This window comes from Crinia signifera, chromosome 9, assembly GCF_055691185.1.
Source record: "Crinia signifera chromosome 9, ASM5569118v1, whole genome shotgun sequence".
In the NCBI taxonomy this organism is placed as follows: domain Eukaryota; kingdom Metazoa; phylum Chordata; class Amphibia; order Anura; family Myobatrachidae; genus Crinia; species Crinia signifera.
The window spans coordinates 62,427,342-62,444,069 of record NC_139225.1 but is presented as its reverse complement, the minus strand read 5'-3'; the positions used below and the strand labels follow the sequence as shown (position 1 = coordinate 62,444,069).

General features: G+C 43.2%; 1 protein-coding gene across 1 annotated transcript in view; it reads right to left on the bottom strand.

Annotated features, from left to right (window-relative positions):
- LOC146036598 (G-protein coupled receptor 83-like) overlaps positions 1-13,081 on the bottom strand; it is an 89,138-nt gene extending 76,057 nt beyond the window's left edge. Inside the window, exons 1-3 of the mRNA XM_083160543.1 lie at positions 12,945-13,081; positions 2,221-3,162; positions 1,393-1,518 (exon numbers count right to left, since the gene is read on the bottom strand). Coding sequence (XP_083016669.1) covers positions 1,393-1,518; positions 2,221-2,610 — 516 coding nt within the window. The 5' untranslated portion in view covers positions 2,611-3,162; positions 12,945-13,081. The remainder of the gene's footprint in view (positions 1-1,392; positions 1,519-2,220; positions 3,163-12,944) is intronic.
- Positions 13,082-16,728: the final 3,647 nt, after the last annotated feature.

Below are 16,728 nucleotides of genomic sequence, written 5' to 3'. Positions count from 1 at the left end.
CCGAAGCGTGGCGAGCGCAGCGAGCCCCGCGAGGGGACGCGGATACCTTCACAGTTATACGCGTCCCCTCGCGGGCTTCACAGGTGTCCGTGGCGACGCGGACACCTGTGAAGTCCGCGAAGGGACGCGTTTACCTGTGAAGGTATCCGCGTCCCCTCGCGGGGCTCGCTGCGCTCGCCACGCTTCGGGCTCGGTGGCTCGCTGCGCTCGCCACACTATTCTATTCTCAACTCCACGCCGACGTGGATAGTAGGGCATGAAAAGGTCGGAGGACGCGTACCGCCGCCCCTCGCGGGCTCGCTGCGCTCGCCACGCTTCGGGTTGGCGTGGATCGTGGGGTGGCGTTAAAAATTTGGGGGGACATTTAAGGGTTAATTGTGCCTATTTGGGCTCTGTAGCCCATTTAACATTGATTCCTATGGTAAAATCGCGGGCATTGAGGCATTTTACATTAAAATCGCGGTCAATCATCCTTTTTAACATTGTTCCCTATGGGAAAATCGCGGTCATCGCGGGCAGACGATTTTTATGTACCCGCGATTTACCCGCGATGACCGCGATTTTTTACCCCCGACGCCCGCGATTCCAATCGTGGGCGCCCTTCTAGGTAAAGAGTACCCAATGTTAAAACAGATCTTAAATGAAAATCACCAGTGCAATGGCTGTGGCCATGAAAATGTTCAGCTTCAATTTGCCAATTATTTTTGTGAGTCACAGTATAAGTTTTGACTTCCCTGAATTTAGCAGCATTTTTAAGAGGAAGAACATTTAAATTAGAGTTTGTTGGAGGATTTGTATGTAGCTGAAAGAACAGTATAGCTTATCTCTTCACATTGGTACCGATTCAGACACATCCAATATTCAGTACTGTCCCTGTTGGGGTTTGCGCATGTGCGAATATGTGCATACGCAAACTAGGGATGGACATTGGAAGCCCACCATCAAATGATCTTTTGATGCAATGGTAACTGACCATCAAATGAATTCGATAGAAAACAATTTATATGATTTGTGTATGCGCAAAAAAAGCCCTTTTTATGTATGCACAAATACCGTATCTTTAGCATGGCCATGCATGTGCAGAAGCACTACAGCATGGCTGGTCAAGGGGCAAGGCCATCGAATCACCATCAAATGTTTACCTTTCAATGGCACCAAACTTTGGAATGCCACCATTGAATGGTAAAACTACTACCATCAAAACAAAATAATCGATGGTAAGAAACATTGCGATGTGATGTCCATCCTTAGCACAAACCTGTTTGCTTGAGAAAACGGAGGGAAGAGGGCGGACAGGGGCATGATATCCTTCATAGAATAATACACAGTGTTAAAAGTCTATATGCACATTAATTTAATATTAGTGGAATTATAATCCTAATCCTACAGTACCTGGTGTCGGTCCAAAGCTATTGCAGTAAGTGTGAGAGTAGATACATGCAGGGAACAATACTGCACAAAGCGGCTGATATGACACATGTCCTTCCCAAACACCCAGGTGCTGTTCACAAAACGAACCTGATGAGAGGAAGGTATATAATTAATATGGCTCAAACTTTAAATTGTACTCAATATATATTTTATGCTTTAACAAAACATTTACATAAGGTCTAGTGGGTTCAATCTTGTTCTCATCCCTACTTTAACTAGAGATGAACCACTTTTATCCTTTTATTTTAATTAGAAATGTGCAAGGTTTTGTAAAACCACCTGAAGTGTTTTGGAAAAAAATTTAGACTTAAAATCCAAATACTGGGCTTTAAATTTCTCGAATATGGATAAAAAAAATTTCAAACCAAAACCAGAAATTCACATTTATAATCTGAATTCTGAACTATGTGAAGAAAAATTGGTTTGGATCGGATCTACCAAATTCAGTTGGGTTTATATATAAACAAACCAAAGTGTCCTGTGTTAGAAGTCACTTCAAGCAAAAGTATATAAGAAAAAGTAATTTTATATCATTGTTTCATTTACTTACGTTTTTCATATTTATGAGTAGTGTAAATAAACAACTACTTATTATTATGCATCAAAGTGGTTTTAGCAGACTACACCTTCATACTAACTCAGTAGCAAAAAACACTCCATTATCGGTACAGGGTTGCAAAATTCACATTTTTGGAAATCTTTAACAAAGTAGGAAACACATCTTACTATACTGTATTTCATAGAACATGTCCATTTGCAACAACTATGAAGAATCAATAAAGATCTCACCAGAGTGAACGGTGTATTGAGTAATGTGATCAGGATATCTGAGACAGCCAGATTGGCAATAAACAGGCTTGTTGCAGAGTGCATTCTCTTGTTCTTCATCACCACATGGCAAACCAACATGTTGCCAAAAAGTGACATAAAAATGATGACGGTGTAGGCAACTATTAGCAGGGCTTTCACTGTGGGCTTCTGGGAATCTGGCTCATACTTTGCCAGCTCTGCAAATCTTTCCCACTCGCCAATCCTACTATCTGTCCAATTGAATGATATTCTCTTCATAGTTTGAAGTTTAGATAATAAGTTCTGAAATGAGGAGTTGATGTTGTGTTCCTCCCAATGTATATGGAGACCTGGAATATTTTCTAAGGATGGAAGTATAAAGTGAGTCATAGCTTCTTCAGATGGACCAAACTTAGACACATCTAACCAGTGAAACCAATAATCAATATGTCAACTAATTGATTCGTACCTGAGTTTGTCAATGCAGGTAATGTTAACTTTCCCTGTGTTGTAAACATGTCCACATATATATCAAATATCTTTTTCAAGATAAAGCCACAGTGATTAATACTTCATATTCATTTAAATGGACTTTAATTGGTATAATCCATTGTAAATGTTAGACAGCATTATTCTGACTAACCTATAAATCTTGCAGCTACCAGAAGCTGTAAACAAGACAAACCGTGCCTATTGGATTGTATACTGTACTTCAACATTTGTATCCTGCCTGGAGTGCTATTTGTGTCATAGTATCCTATTCATCAGACATGACATTCCAGGATTGTTCTGAGGTTTATTCTCGGAGTAGCTGCTTTACATTCATAGCCCGATCCATTGAAGAGGCTTGCACTTTATTCTCTGGTAGTAGGCCATCCTTCTCAGTCGTCTGATTGATATTTTTGTGATGCTTGAAGCATTTTATCCCCCTTGATTCCTCATCTGTTGAAAGCATTAAAAGATTATTAAGATTTGAATTGCACAGTCAAAGAGCAGTAATTGTCTTTCATCTTTAGAATACACTTAAAAACTTGACTATTGACTTTACATTGATCATTCCTGCAGAGTCAGGAAATACAAGCATTTATGAAAATTATTGACTTTTACCATAGGCCGGGTTATAAGTAGGTAACACTGGGGCAGATGTATTAAGCCTGGTGAAGAGATAAACTGGAGATAAAGTGGAAGGAGATAACGCACCAGCCAATCAGATCCCAACTGTCATATTTCAAACACAGCTGATTGGCTGGTGCGTTAACTCTTCCAAGTTATCTCCACTTTATCTCCAGTTTATCTCTTCTCCAGGCTTAATACATCTGCCCCAATGTTCTCTATCCATTCATTCATTTATGGTTTAAATCATGCAACACAGGGAATTAATAAATCAGTGCAAAGAGCTATAACCATAGAATATTAAAGCATACTGTATTTTTCTTATCTTTACATAGCACTAACTTGTTACTGCATACAAGGCTTTGTACAGTATAGGGAGTATGGGAGAAAAAAATAACTCTTTTAGTTGGGGCACTGCTTTTATCAAAATGTATTATTTTAAATGTATATTTTTATTGATAAGCGTTAAGATAGAATACACACCTTCAATTATATGAGGTTATGTTAGTACATTACATGAAATCAAAAGCTTTAGTTGACCTGGCTGAATTAACTAAGTGACACATACAGACACAACATATATAGAAAATAACACCTAATAAAGTATGTACAAATAAAATAAATGGCGAAAATATTTGTATGCTTAGATGTTTGTCACAGATGGGGTACCGCAATATTGAAATGTGGAATCCTTATATGGGTCTTTTAACATACATCTTTTTCACATAGAATATGGCAGAATAATGGTAACATGAGGACAGGTCACAAGCAAAAGTTCTCACTCAAACTGCAAACTGCTCCTACTGCCTATCCATGTGCCTCTCGGGCAGTGAACCGAATAGGAGACGTGCAGGATAGAGTCTTGAGATCTATGAGCAATGAAGGAAGAATATGGGGATCTGCTGTCATGATCCAGCACCAGATTTTACACCTGTTAGTCTCCCAGCACAGGGGTCACTCCCAGGCTGGTAACGATGAGAGTCCACTAAACAGAGGCTGAACAGTAATTTAAAGGGCTAAGTTGCTTAAATATAGTAATAGGATATCTCTCTCTCTATCACGGGGGTACAATGGCTCACAGTATAATTACTGAAAATTAGCATTGATCTCTTATATAATACCATCATTATAATCCCCATTGGGGAGGGTGGGGCGGTGGCCCCTATAATTACGTATTATATGTGTGATTGTAGCATGTAATAAAATATTACTTTTCTTATGTGTGTGTGTGTGTGTTTTTTTTACCCTATTTCCATTTCTGTAGAACTACAAGACCCAGCAGGCACTATAATGCCCTGCATGCTGGGACTTGTGGTTCACCAAGTCCCTGCATGCGGTGCATGCTTGCTGGGACTTTTAGTTCCACAACAATGTAAAATAGTTTTGTCTATTTTTACACAACAATCAACCCGGTGCCCAAAGCCCATGGGCACCAGGGACAGCCCTGGGCTTCAGCCTGGGCAGAGTTAACTCTAGAGTGAGAAGCCCTTTATTGGGGGGTCCCCTCTCCTCCGGGGTCCCTGCCTGGGCTGACCAGCCACAGGGATTAGTGCTTTGGCCGGGGGAACTTGCATAAAAAGTTCCCACGGCTGTGGCATTACCTTGTTGGCTGTTTGGGCCTGGTGCTGGTTGCCAAAATGTGGGGGACCCTTACTCATTTTCTCCCCCCCGTATTTTGGGAACCAGGACCGGCCCTTGAGTCTGGTGCTGGTTTTAGAAATCCTGGGGATCCCATATGTCTTTTGTTCCCTGAATTTCTAAAACCAGGACCTGGTCTTTGAGCCCAGGGCTGGTTGAACTCAGGAGGCCTTTTTTTTTTTTTTACTTTTACACATTTTCTGGAACAGAACCATGCACAGATTGCACTGGTCTTTGCATGTTTCTATCAAGCTCTGCATGTTCAACTTGGTCTATTTGTCTTGGGATTTTTGGAAAACATGCAAATTCGGCCATTTTCTGATTAAAAATCACAAAAGTCAAAATATCTCCTCCTAATAAATGTCACCCATAATCTTTTTTACACAACATTTTTTATTAAAATTTATAAACCAAATGAAAGCAACACTGGCATTTCATTTGGGCATGAAGCGCCCACCAGGTAAATGCACTCACACGGACACACCAAGGGGCATGGTCTTTTTTGAAGGGGTGTGGCCACCTGACCACTGGCAGTGCGGTGACTACGGAGGGGCTGGGCCCGCCCTCTTTAGTGACAGCAGTGGCCTGGCCTGCCCCTTTTCATCATGACAGTGCCCAGGCACGCCCCTTTTGTGACATTGGCGGCCTGGGAACGCCCACAACAGTGACGCCTTTAAAAGTGGGCGGAGTTATAAATCAATGGGGCCCACTGGGGAATCTCTCTCTAGACTAGTCCGAGCCTGCCTATCCCGCCCCATACCTGACCAGTCTAACCATTATGTCTGCATTCTGAAATTGTTATGATTTCACACGACACTTGGAACATGTTGACATTTTGAAGATGTAAAAAGTCTCTGAATCCAAGCCACATATTTACCACTACTTTCCTACCCTATACTTCACTCATCATCATCATGCCCTGCACAAGGCAGTGGGCAGAGTGCAAAGTGCAGGAAGATTTCAGCTTGAGGTGGTACTTTCTCCACTGAGCTGGGGTTGCCTTGGTCACCAGCCTACTGTAATTTTCCTCCTCCTTATCCAAAACCATGTCCTGGGTCTCTATAAGGGGTGTATAAGACACAATAACCACCCCTGCCTCCCCGACACAGACTGTACACCTGATCTCAATGTTGCCTCCTCATTTTAGTAAGGGCTACCTTGCTCTACTCGTTTCCTGCTCTAGAGCTCTGGAACTGTTGCTATACTTGCTCCATCAGATCCATCCGCTGAAAGAACCTCTTTTTCTAAATTTTGGTTGCAAAGCTGGTGCAGGGGCAGAGGCATAGATGGAACTGGAGAGAGGCACAAGTGGTGATGGAGGGAAGAGACACTGGTTGTGAAGGAGGGGGAAGCACAGGTGTGAGTGCTCAGAAGCTCTGAGTGGTGCTGGTGGGATGGCAGAATGGCGGTGTGGTGGACAGAGGCAAAGATGGGGAGAAAGGCAGATGCACAAGTGTGAAGAGTTATAGACACAGTTGAGGCAAAATTGGAAGGGATACATAGGTAGGTTGAGGGGTGAAGCCACAGGTAGTGATAGAGTATAGTAAAAGTAGCAGAATTCGGCAGCTATTAACCCCTTCAATGGTGTTTTTTTTTTTGGAGCGCTCCCCACTGGGCGAGTTTTTATATGAAAAAAAACACCACCACCTCCCTGGGTCCGGGCAGCACCGCTGAACTGTCAATCAGCGGCTGCCCGGAACTGTGCCCCTCACACCGCGTACCTGTCCCCGGCAGCCGGCTTGTCATAAGCCGGCACCGGGGACTTTAATAAGAAACCCGGAGGGGAAGGGGGGGAGGAGGAGGCAGCGCCGCAGAGGGGAGGGAGCTAGGCAGCGCGACGCTACCTGAGATCAGAGAGTGAACTCAGCAGCGCTGCCTGGCTCCAAACAGTGGCAATCCCGAAAATTTTCCGGGCTTGCCAGACTGGGCACTGAGGCACAGCCCGGAAAATTCTTGGGATTGCCACTGAAGGGGTTAAAGGTAATGGAGTGAAGGACGCAGAGTTTCAAGTGGGGTGGGTAGCAATGGTAAATTACAGATAGGGAGGAGCCAGAGGCACAAGCAGTGGCGTAACTGTAAATTTTGCTCCCCCCTGCCATCAAATTTTGAGGCGCCCCCCAATATAAAAAACAACAGTGGCGTAAGTTTGGCAAGATAAATATTGGTGCCCCCGTCTGATAGATAGATAGATACATAGATAGATAGATAGATAGATAGATAGAAGTGGGGCAGCCACTAATTTTGCTAGCTAGTATTGCGGCAGAAGAGCTGACTGCTGTGATGCCAGCTCCGCCAGTACTACAAAGTTAGGCTGTGTGAGTGGAGGTTAATGGATAGGTGAGGGTAAGGCTGTCAGAGGGGAGAAAAGGCTAAGGCTGCAGGAAGGGAGGTTATGGGAGAGAATAGGGTAAGGCTGTGGAAGGGGAGGTTAGGGTAGAGGTTATGGTAAGGCTGCCAGAGGGGACAGGATAGGGTAAGGCTGCAGGAGGGTAGAGGATAGGGTAAGGCTGCAGGAGGGGAGAGGATAGGGTAGAGTTTAGGGTAAGGCTGCAGGAAGGGAAGCTAGAAGAGAGAATAGGGTAAGGCTGTGGGAGGGGAGGTTAGGGTAAGGCTGCCAGAGGGGAGAGGATAGTTTAAGGCTGCTGGAGGGGAGAGGATAGGGTAAGGCTGCAGGAGGGGAGGTTAGGGGGAGAGGTTAAGGTAAGATTCCTGGAGGGAAGGTTAGGGGAGAGAATAGGGAAAGGCTGTTGGAGGGGAGGTTAGGGTAGAGGTTATGAAAAAAGCTGCTGGAGGGGAGGTTAGGGGTGAGGTTAGGGTATGGCTGTGGGAGGGGAGGTTAGGGGAGAGGTTAGGGTAAGGCTGCCGGAGGAGAGGTTAGGGGATAGGTTAGGGTAAGGCTGCCAGAGGAGAGGTTAGGGGAGAGAATAGGGTAAGGCTGCTGGAGGGGGTACGGCTGCAGGATGGGAGGTTGGGGTTAAGGGAGAGTATAAGGTAGGGCTGTGGGAGGGGAGGTTAGGGACAGGGAGAGAATAATGCAAGGCTGTAAAAGGGGAGAGGTTAGGGAAAAGCTGCAGGATGGGAGGCTAGGGTATTGCCGCACGAGGAGAGAGGTTAGGGAAGGCAACAGGAGGGGAGAGTATAGGATAAGACTGTGGGAGAGGTGGTTATGGATAGGCGAGAGGTTAAGATAAGGCTGCAGGAGGGGAGAGGTTAGGGTAAGGCTGCAGGAGAGGAGGTTAGGGGAGAGGTTAGGGTAAGGCTGCAGGAGGGGAGAGGTTAGGTAAGGCTGCAGGAGGGGAGGCTAGGGTTAGGGGAGAGGTAAGTGTAAGGCTGCAGGAGGGGAGAAGTTAGGTATGGCTGCAGGAGGGGAGGCTAGGGTTAGGGGAGAGGTAAGGGTAAGGCTGTTGTAGGGGATAAGTTGGGGTTAAGGCTGTAGGAAGGGAGTTTAGGAGAGAGGTCAGGGTAAGTCTGCAGGAGGGGAGAGGTTAGGGTAAGGCTGTAGGAGGGTAGCAAGTTATATGTCTCTGGATGTAGCCCACTCCCTGCTCCTCCCCTGCTCTTCATTACTTGTGTAATTTCACTGGCCTGTGTGAGCCATTTACAGGGTAAGTGATGGGGGAAGGAGCTCCTGGCTGTAGCAGGTGGTAGCTGCTCTCAGTGTGGGGTCTCCTCCTGTGCCTGCTGACTGCATTGGGTGCTGGAGGGGTCCCATTTCCTGCTGCTGATGAATATATCTCCAGAGGTCATTGGAGCAACAGCTGGTCTCTCCTCCAATCAGAGCTCAGCACATTCTCCTCTGAACCCACTGCAGTGCCTCCTGGGATTTTTTACCCATTAGTTCACTGCAAATTACTGTGTGCTGCCCCAACCACCTGGGGCCCAGGAGGCTGCAGCAAAGGTAACCACCCGTACAAGAGAGAGGGAAGCAGGGACCGCTGAGTACAGTAGAGCCGGAGACAATGGAGGAGATGTGCCCCCTCCGGCACAGTGCACCCGCCTATCCGACCAACCTCCCGCCCATCCTGTACACAGTAGCCAATATCTGGCTCTGTGTACAGCCTAGTGAGGCGGGGATTTGTTTGTCTCTGACATGCTGTGGCCAACTCGCCTCCCGTGTTCAGCCAGTGCGCGGACAGTGGCAGGTGGAATTGCGGAAGCCTGTCATCACAGTCAGATGATTGTTAGTGCGCCGGGCGGGTGCACAGGCCCCCACTGTCGCTCGTTACCCCAAGCGGAAGCAGGGGCTGCCTTGCACAAGCTACGCCACTGGGCACAAGAGAAGGATGCAGAAGTACAGGTAGGTAGGGGGTAGAGGCAACATTAGGGAGGGAGGAAGATACTGATAAATGAGGAGAGAGGCAGATGTACAGAAGAGGAAGTTTAGATGCACAAGTTTAGGGAAGAATACTCATGGGGAGGAGGCAACAAGCAACAAGTTAGAAGGGAGTATCTAATAAATCACAGTCCCTCCCCCTATCTGTATAATCCTTATTGTACTCCACTACCCTTTATAAATTCAGTATAACCATAATTTTGCTCATATAGCTCTCATAATATAATATTTTATATCAATGCTAAAATAGGTTATGAAAATATTTTTTTAATGTTACTCTCAGTCCCCATGGCTATAGAGTACTAAAGTAAATTATTAGCCTTAAAATTATTATTTTATTATTGAGAAATATATGTACTTTTACAGAGAATATTTCAGTTATTCGCATCAGTCACATCATATTCCCTGACACATGCACATATTTTATTTATTATTCGAGGCATCTTTAAACAGCTAATGAGTACATTTATGAACACTAATTTTACATTTTAAACATACTGTAGATTCAGATTGGAGAAACGGCACAACATTATCTGTAATCATAATCTGCATAATTATTAGTTTTCTTATTTGCACAAACTGTTCTGCTGAGATGGATTAATGAAAGAAGATTAATTCCACTTGTAACTGCACAGAGACATGGCTGACACCCGCCTCCAGCTTTTCTTTCTGGAACAACTTAAGTTTTAAATATTGTCCATAATGTAAAATTTAATTATCACTCTGATAATAGAAACACTCACAGAAAAAAATAGGCAATGTTGCAAAAACATATTAGATTGCTGCAGTTTGTTAGCTCTCTATTTCTGCTAATCAAAACCACTTTTTACAAGGACACGTACTGTAGTAATACACAGTATGGGATACATTTACAAAGATGGGAGTTCTAGTGAAGATGGAAGGTTGCCCTTAGCAACCAATCAGATTATTCTTGTTATTTATTTATCACCTTCTAGAAGATAAAAAGCAAAATGGTAGCCGCACTCAAAGATGAAAAAAAAAGTATTTATATAATTGGACTGATTTTACAATTAATTTAATAAAAGATACATTTGCCAATATCCATGAATCATTCAAAAACATGTTAAAAAATTAGTTATCTAATCCATTGTAATCATAGGGTCCTTGGTAATTTCGAGTTTAAACTTTCCATTCATATAATGCCCCAGTAAGTCTTATCAAATACGCCAGTATAGAATTAGATAGATTGAAAATGTTACTGTCCACCATATGTGTAGAAGTTAGACAGTGCTCCTTTGCCTCCTAAAGCTAGGTGTATAAGTTGTTCTGCGAATGGAGTATAGTTCACTATGGAGGTTTGGCTTGAGCTGGTCTTGTAAGTTGATGTGGTGGGTTTCAGGTCCAAAGTGGCAAGCAAGCTGGTGCAGGTTGTACCTGGGGCTGGTTTGGATAGATCCAAGGTTGAGTGGTTCAAGTAGTCAAATGGCTTTATCAAAGACCTTCGAAAAAGCCATTTGACATTTTGAAATGCACCAGTGACCCATCTACATGCACTATGAAAATAATTTCTAATGTCTTTTTTTCTCCCCCCCCCCCCAACACACATACTCTTACTCACCTACAATCTATACCTGCATCTATTCTCAGCTGTATTGTGTACTAAGAATTGTGCTTTAATTGTGTTATGTCTAGTTCTGTGTACCCTGTACTGTTCTAATGTGTTCTATATGTACGGTGCTGGCTGGTGCTGGTACTGTTACTAGCTACCTAGCTGGCTGTGCAATTTACCATGTGGCACCGCTAAATGGCTGCCTGGGTACTGCACAGCTTGGTAAATATGTTCCACTTGTCCGTGTCCCTTATTAGAATGCATATCTGTATGTGTGATGTATATCTGTACTGCCGTTGTTACTTGCTCCTTGTACTGATAAACCTTTATATTACAGTATGTGCACTGTGATTTTGTATTAGAGTATGTGCACTGTGATTTTGTATTACAGTATGTGCACTGTTAATTTTTATGTCTGTAAAGCGCCTTGAGTCCTGTTGGAGAAAGTGCGCTATATAAATAAAGCTTACTTACTTACCATTCAGCCTTGGATCTATTCGAACCAGCCCCAGGTACAACCTGCAGCAGCGTGACCTCAAACCCACCACAACGACTTATAAGACCAGCTAAAGCCGGACCCCCATGGTGAATTGGACTCCATTCACAGACCAGCTTATACATTGATCTATAGGAGGCAAAAGAGTGCTGTCTAACTTCTACACATATGATGGACGGTAACATTTTCAATCTATCTAATTCCACCCTGGATTATTTGAACAGACTTCCTGGGGCATTTTTAACTTGTTTTTTTAATTATTCATGGATATTGGAAAATGTATCTGAGTATGTGCTTATTATATTAATTGTAAAATCAGTCCAACTGTATAAATACTATTTTTAATCTTTGAGCTCTGCTACCATTTTGATTTCTGTTCCCCCAATATCCAGGTTCCAACTACCCTGGATTTAATCCACTGTTGGTTAGGGCAGCTCCTTCCATAGCGCCACCACCAATCCCATTGGGGAATATCCTTGTTTTATACGCCTTCTAGAAGATAATAGATAGAATCTGTTCCGTTACCATGGGCAACATCCTATCTTCAATGGAACCCGATAGCATCTAAGTATACTTATTTGCTGTTCAAATGTACATAGCCAAGTACAGCCATCTCAACTGACTTCAGGACAGAAATGAACATACGGTGTATTGCCCCAACAAGAAAAGTATCATAGCAAACTCATACTGACACAACTAACATGCAATTTACCAAGACTGAGTTCTCTTACATACCCCTGAGGAAAAACTATGCACTTTTCTACTTGAGACAATTCTATTGGGGCCATGCAAACTCTATTGGAAAGATTGTGCATGTGCCAAGTTCTACATGGTAAATACAAATGATGGGGAATATAACAGACATATTGGCAAAGGACTTTGTCACGAAGATGTATGACATTATATTAACAATTGCTGCAGTCTCTGATGCTGCTGTGGACATTGTGATAAGCTTATAGGTTCCAGGCTGACACAAAAGGTTTGTGCTCTGTTTTGTGACTGCTGCATTTAAGGCTTCTGCTGAATCTAGATTAGGATTTCATTCATCATCAAAACAGCTTTCTGTGCCTTACACAGTCTTGTAAACAGCAAAGACAGGAGATTTACATTTTCACATATACTTTGTATATCATCAGCATATAGGTATAGCAGCATGTAGCCCATTGCCCAATGCATTGTTTGCATGCACACAGGAACACATTTTTTTTATACTGGGTTTTTCTAAACTCACCCTTTTCAGTAAGAATGGCCTTTGAATAATTCACACATATAACATACATATGCAGAGAAAATATATCTATCATTTCAAACATATATCATTATATTGTATGTACCTGCCCAAAAACATATTCAAATTCCACACACACAGAAGCAAACACACACACACACACACACACACACACACACACACACACACATACATAAACTATATACAACACTCAGCATACAGTATTGAAAAGCAATTGGTGTATACAGTATATTTGAAATAGCCTTTAACTTTCATATAACAATAATGGGTAAAATGTACAGTACAATAGATCTAGTAAATACGCAATCACTTTTATAGCACTTACCTGTATCTGTGCATACAGTTAAAATTGTATAGTCCGCAGTCAGCAGCAGAGACCCCTAACACTGGCAGCTAAGCTTACCAATACTAATATTCTTCATCTTTGCCAGCTGCTGCCAGATCTCTTCACAATATTAGCAGCAACATGTGTAGCTTTGTGACTACAGCAGCCAATGACAGTATTAGTGGGAGGAACGTCTCCAGCAGAACACATCCCAGAACTTTCATTCATAAGAATGTGCTGTTATTTAGCCATGCTGCACCGACTACCAAGCCAGTATTTTCAAAGTAATTAAATTATTAAGCACTGTTGTAACATATCATATAACATAGGTGAAATGAGCAGTATTGCTCCTGAAATATAGCTGAAATTATTATAAATGATATAAGTGGCAACAATGTGTGATGGAGATTAGTCCACACGATAGATAACAAACTACTCTTTGGTTTATCAACCAGATAGAACAGGATGACAAAGGGGATGCAGTTAAAAATCCCGGCGGTCGGGATCCCGGCGTTCAGAATCCCGACGCCGGAATCCCGACCGCCGAAATGCCGACACATTCTCCCTCCTGGGGTGTCCACGACACCCCTGGAGGGAGAATAAATTAGTGTGCCGAGCGTAGCGAGGCACCGGGCCCGCTGCGTGGCGAGCGCAGCGAGCCCGCAAGGGGGGGCGATCCACGTCCTCCCCTTGTCGGCATTTCGGCTGTCGGGATTCCGGCGTCGGGATTCTGAACGCCGGGATCCCGACCGCCGGGATTCAATACTGAATCCTGACAAAGGAACCATGTGCTCCCGGGGTTTGCACATGCGTGAATATCCCAATAATAAAACTTCCATGGCCTTCTAGCTTTAGCCCTTGTCTTTACTACACTTCCCTACTTTAAGCTCTCCTATTTTGTCTCTTGCTGGTTGACTGGATCGGTGCATGGATGGATTGACGGCTTTGGCTTGTGGGTAGATTTTTTTTGTTTGTTTCTTGTTTTTGTTTTGTGGTTTTTTATAGCTTTATATTTTAAGGTTATGTACCTAGCTAACTATGGGTCTGATTCAGATCTGTTCGCTGGACTGACCCCCCCCCCCCCCCACACACACACACACACACTACCGCCATGTGAATCCCCTCACTAGTGTATGCTAACACATCTTCTCGCATGCAGCCACATGGACGGAAAAAACAGTATTCGATGGTCGCTCACCATCGAATGATTTTTCCTCCGTATGTAATGAAAAGTCAGCCTGGACTGACTTTTCATTTCACCGTTGTCCTCTGAATTTGGGGGCATGCGCTGACATCATGTGATGTCAGTTGCCAACCCCGAGCAGGAATGGACACGTCTGCGTTCGCAGAAGAACGCCCAACATTTTAATTGGTACTCAAAAAAAATGCTGGATCGGTGCATGGATGGATTGACGGCTTTGGCTTGTGGGTAGATTTTTTTTGTTTGTTTCTTGTTTTTGCTTTGTGCTTTTTTATAGCTTTATATTTTAAGGTTATGTACCTAGCTAACTATGGGCTAACTATATATATATAGCTAACTATACCTACCTAATTTATTACTTATGTTATGTTATGTACCCATATCATTTAAATTACATTATTAGTTTATTACTTTTTTAGTTTAGGGTTTATTTTATTTGTCTAATGTCATCTTATAATGGCTTTATCAGTGGATCGAATGCTATTTGCCTCCTTTAGATAAGACAATATTCAGGGATGTACTCTATATTGCCATCCCCTTATCATACATATCCCACTTTAGATAGTGGATGTAAAATTACTGGAATGAAACATATCTTAGAGTACACCAGTTTTACTTTTAGGATTCTATTTGAGAAATTAAATATATTTCCTCAAAATATACAGCATGCTGAGGTAGGACTGGATGGCAGAACAACTGCATTTCAACTTGAACACTGTTTCACTTGAAATCCTGTTGCCGTTTTGCACGATTCAGCCACACCCCTGTGTGTGGTCACACACAGCCTCTTTCCGGCCAAGCGGGTAATACTGAAAGGGACCTGCTTGGTGGCTATGTGTGGCATGGCCCTAATGGAGTTCATGGTCTAGACCCTTTGATAAATATGTCAATACTTCTAGTCCATTTATGATAATGTACCATATTAAGGTCAGAGCATGAATAGTCACCCTCTGAATTTCCCTGCCACTCTCTGTCACCAACAGCCTCACAGTCTCCCACTATCTCTACCTGTCATCTCCTGTTACCCTTTTTCCCTGTAACTCACTGCCACCCCCTGTAATTCATTTTCCCTGTTATCACAAAGGGCGGTATTCAATGAGCCGGAATCGCCAAGTTTTATGGCGATTCTGTGTTTTTATCGTGTCTGACGGTGATTTTTGGAGCCCCAAATGCGAATCACCCTATTCAATGAGCTGAAATCGCCGATGACGACCGGTGAATGAAGCAGCAATCGCCAAATGTTATTCTCTACAAATCGCCGTTTTTTGTCTATAGGATTTTACATGGGGAATCGACGGTAGTTGAGGGGAATCGCCAAAAGTGTATTCAATGAGAAGTTGGCGATTCCTTTTTCTTCTTTCATATCGCCGTTCCTCACCGAGTGTCCCTCGTCATCTTTTTCTGGTGAACTTTTATAGGAACATGTGAAATAATTGGTTTTAAGTGTTCTATTTAACTATGCAAGTCTAATGTATTATTATTCGCTGCCCTTGTGTGATGTCATGGTCGTAGAAGTGCTATACAAATATATATTTAATTTTTTCAGGTATTTTTTTTTCTCCCACAAAGCACTGTTCTTACCCATGGTGCACCTCACTTACCCATGATTCTCCTCCCCACCTCACTCCTTCGTTTGCCCTTTGAGCAGATTACCCAGCGTTTGCCGTATGCTGTATGGGAAGCGTTTGTCCAGGGTAAGTTGCTTTTTTCTTGCATTTCTCTGCATTTTTTTAAACAACTGACTACATTAATGCCGCTGTATAGGGAAACGCCGGTATGGCTGAGAATCGCCGTTAGGGCCGGCGATTCTCAGCCACGTTGAATAGGGTGACTTGGCGACTCCCCACGAATCCCCATGCATGGCGATTCACAGCTAAAAACCGGCGATTGGCAGGCGAATGTTAAATCTGGATCACTGTGACCAACGATTCTGGCTCATTGAATACCGCCCAAACTGTCACCTGGTCTCCCATTCCCTGGCATCACACATGTCTCCGTCAGTCACTCATTCACTGGCATCACCCACTGCTTCTGACTGTCACCCACTGCTTCTCTCCCCATCACACTCTCTCTACTGTCACCCTCTGCATCTCCAAGCCATCACCCTCTTCCCATCATGCTGATATTTCTTTCTCTTTGAGGCCACACCCCTTGTTGTAAGTCCACTTTTTTTTCAAGAAGCCTGCATGCCATCGGTGCGCATAGATAGCATCCCCCCTCTTTGCATTGTCATGGTACCTATATCATTTTGTTCTGGATCTGCCCTGAACAACAGTATGAACAATTTTGAAAATGAGACCTTATCTAACTATCTCAGTTATATGCAATGCAATGTGATTTCTAAATATGTTAATAGAAAATGTTTTGTTAAAAAATGCAGCATTGAAGGCATATATTGTAATTTCACAACCAGTTTACATATTCACACCCAAGGCATCAATTAATATACCAAATGTAAGATTGAAACATTGTCTTGATCTGTTGTGGAACAACCCAACTAACTTCACTAAAACCATCACTGCTCGGTTTCCTTTTGCGATAGATTAATGTTTTATACACCCAAAATGTAATCAACAAATGTTG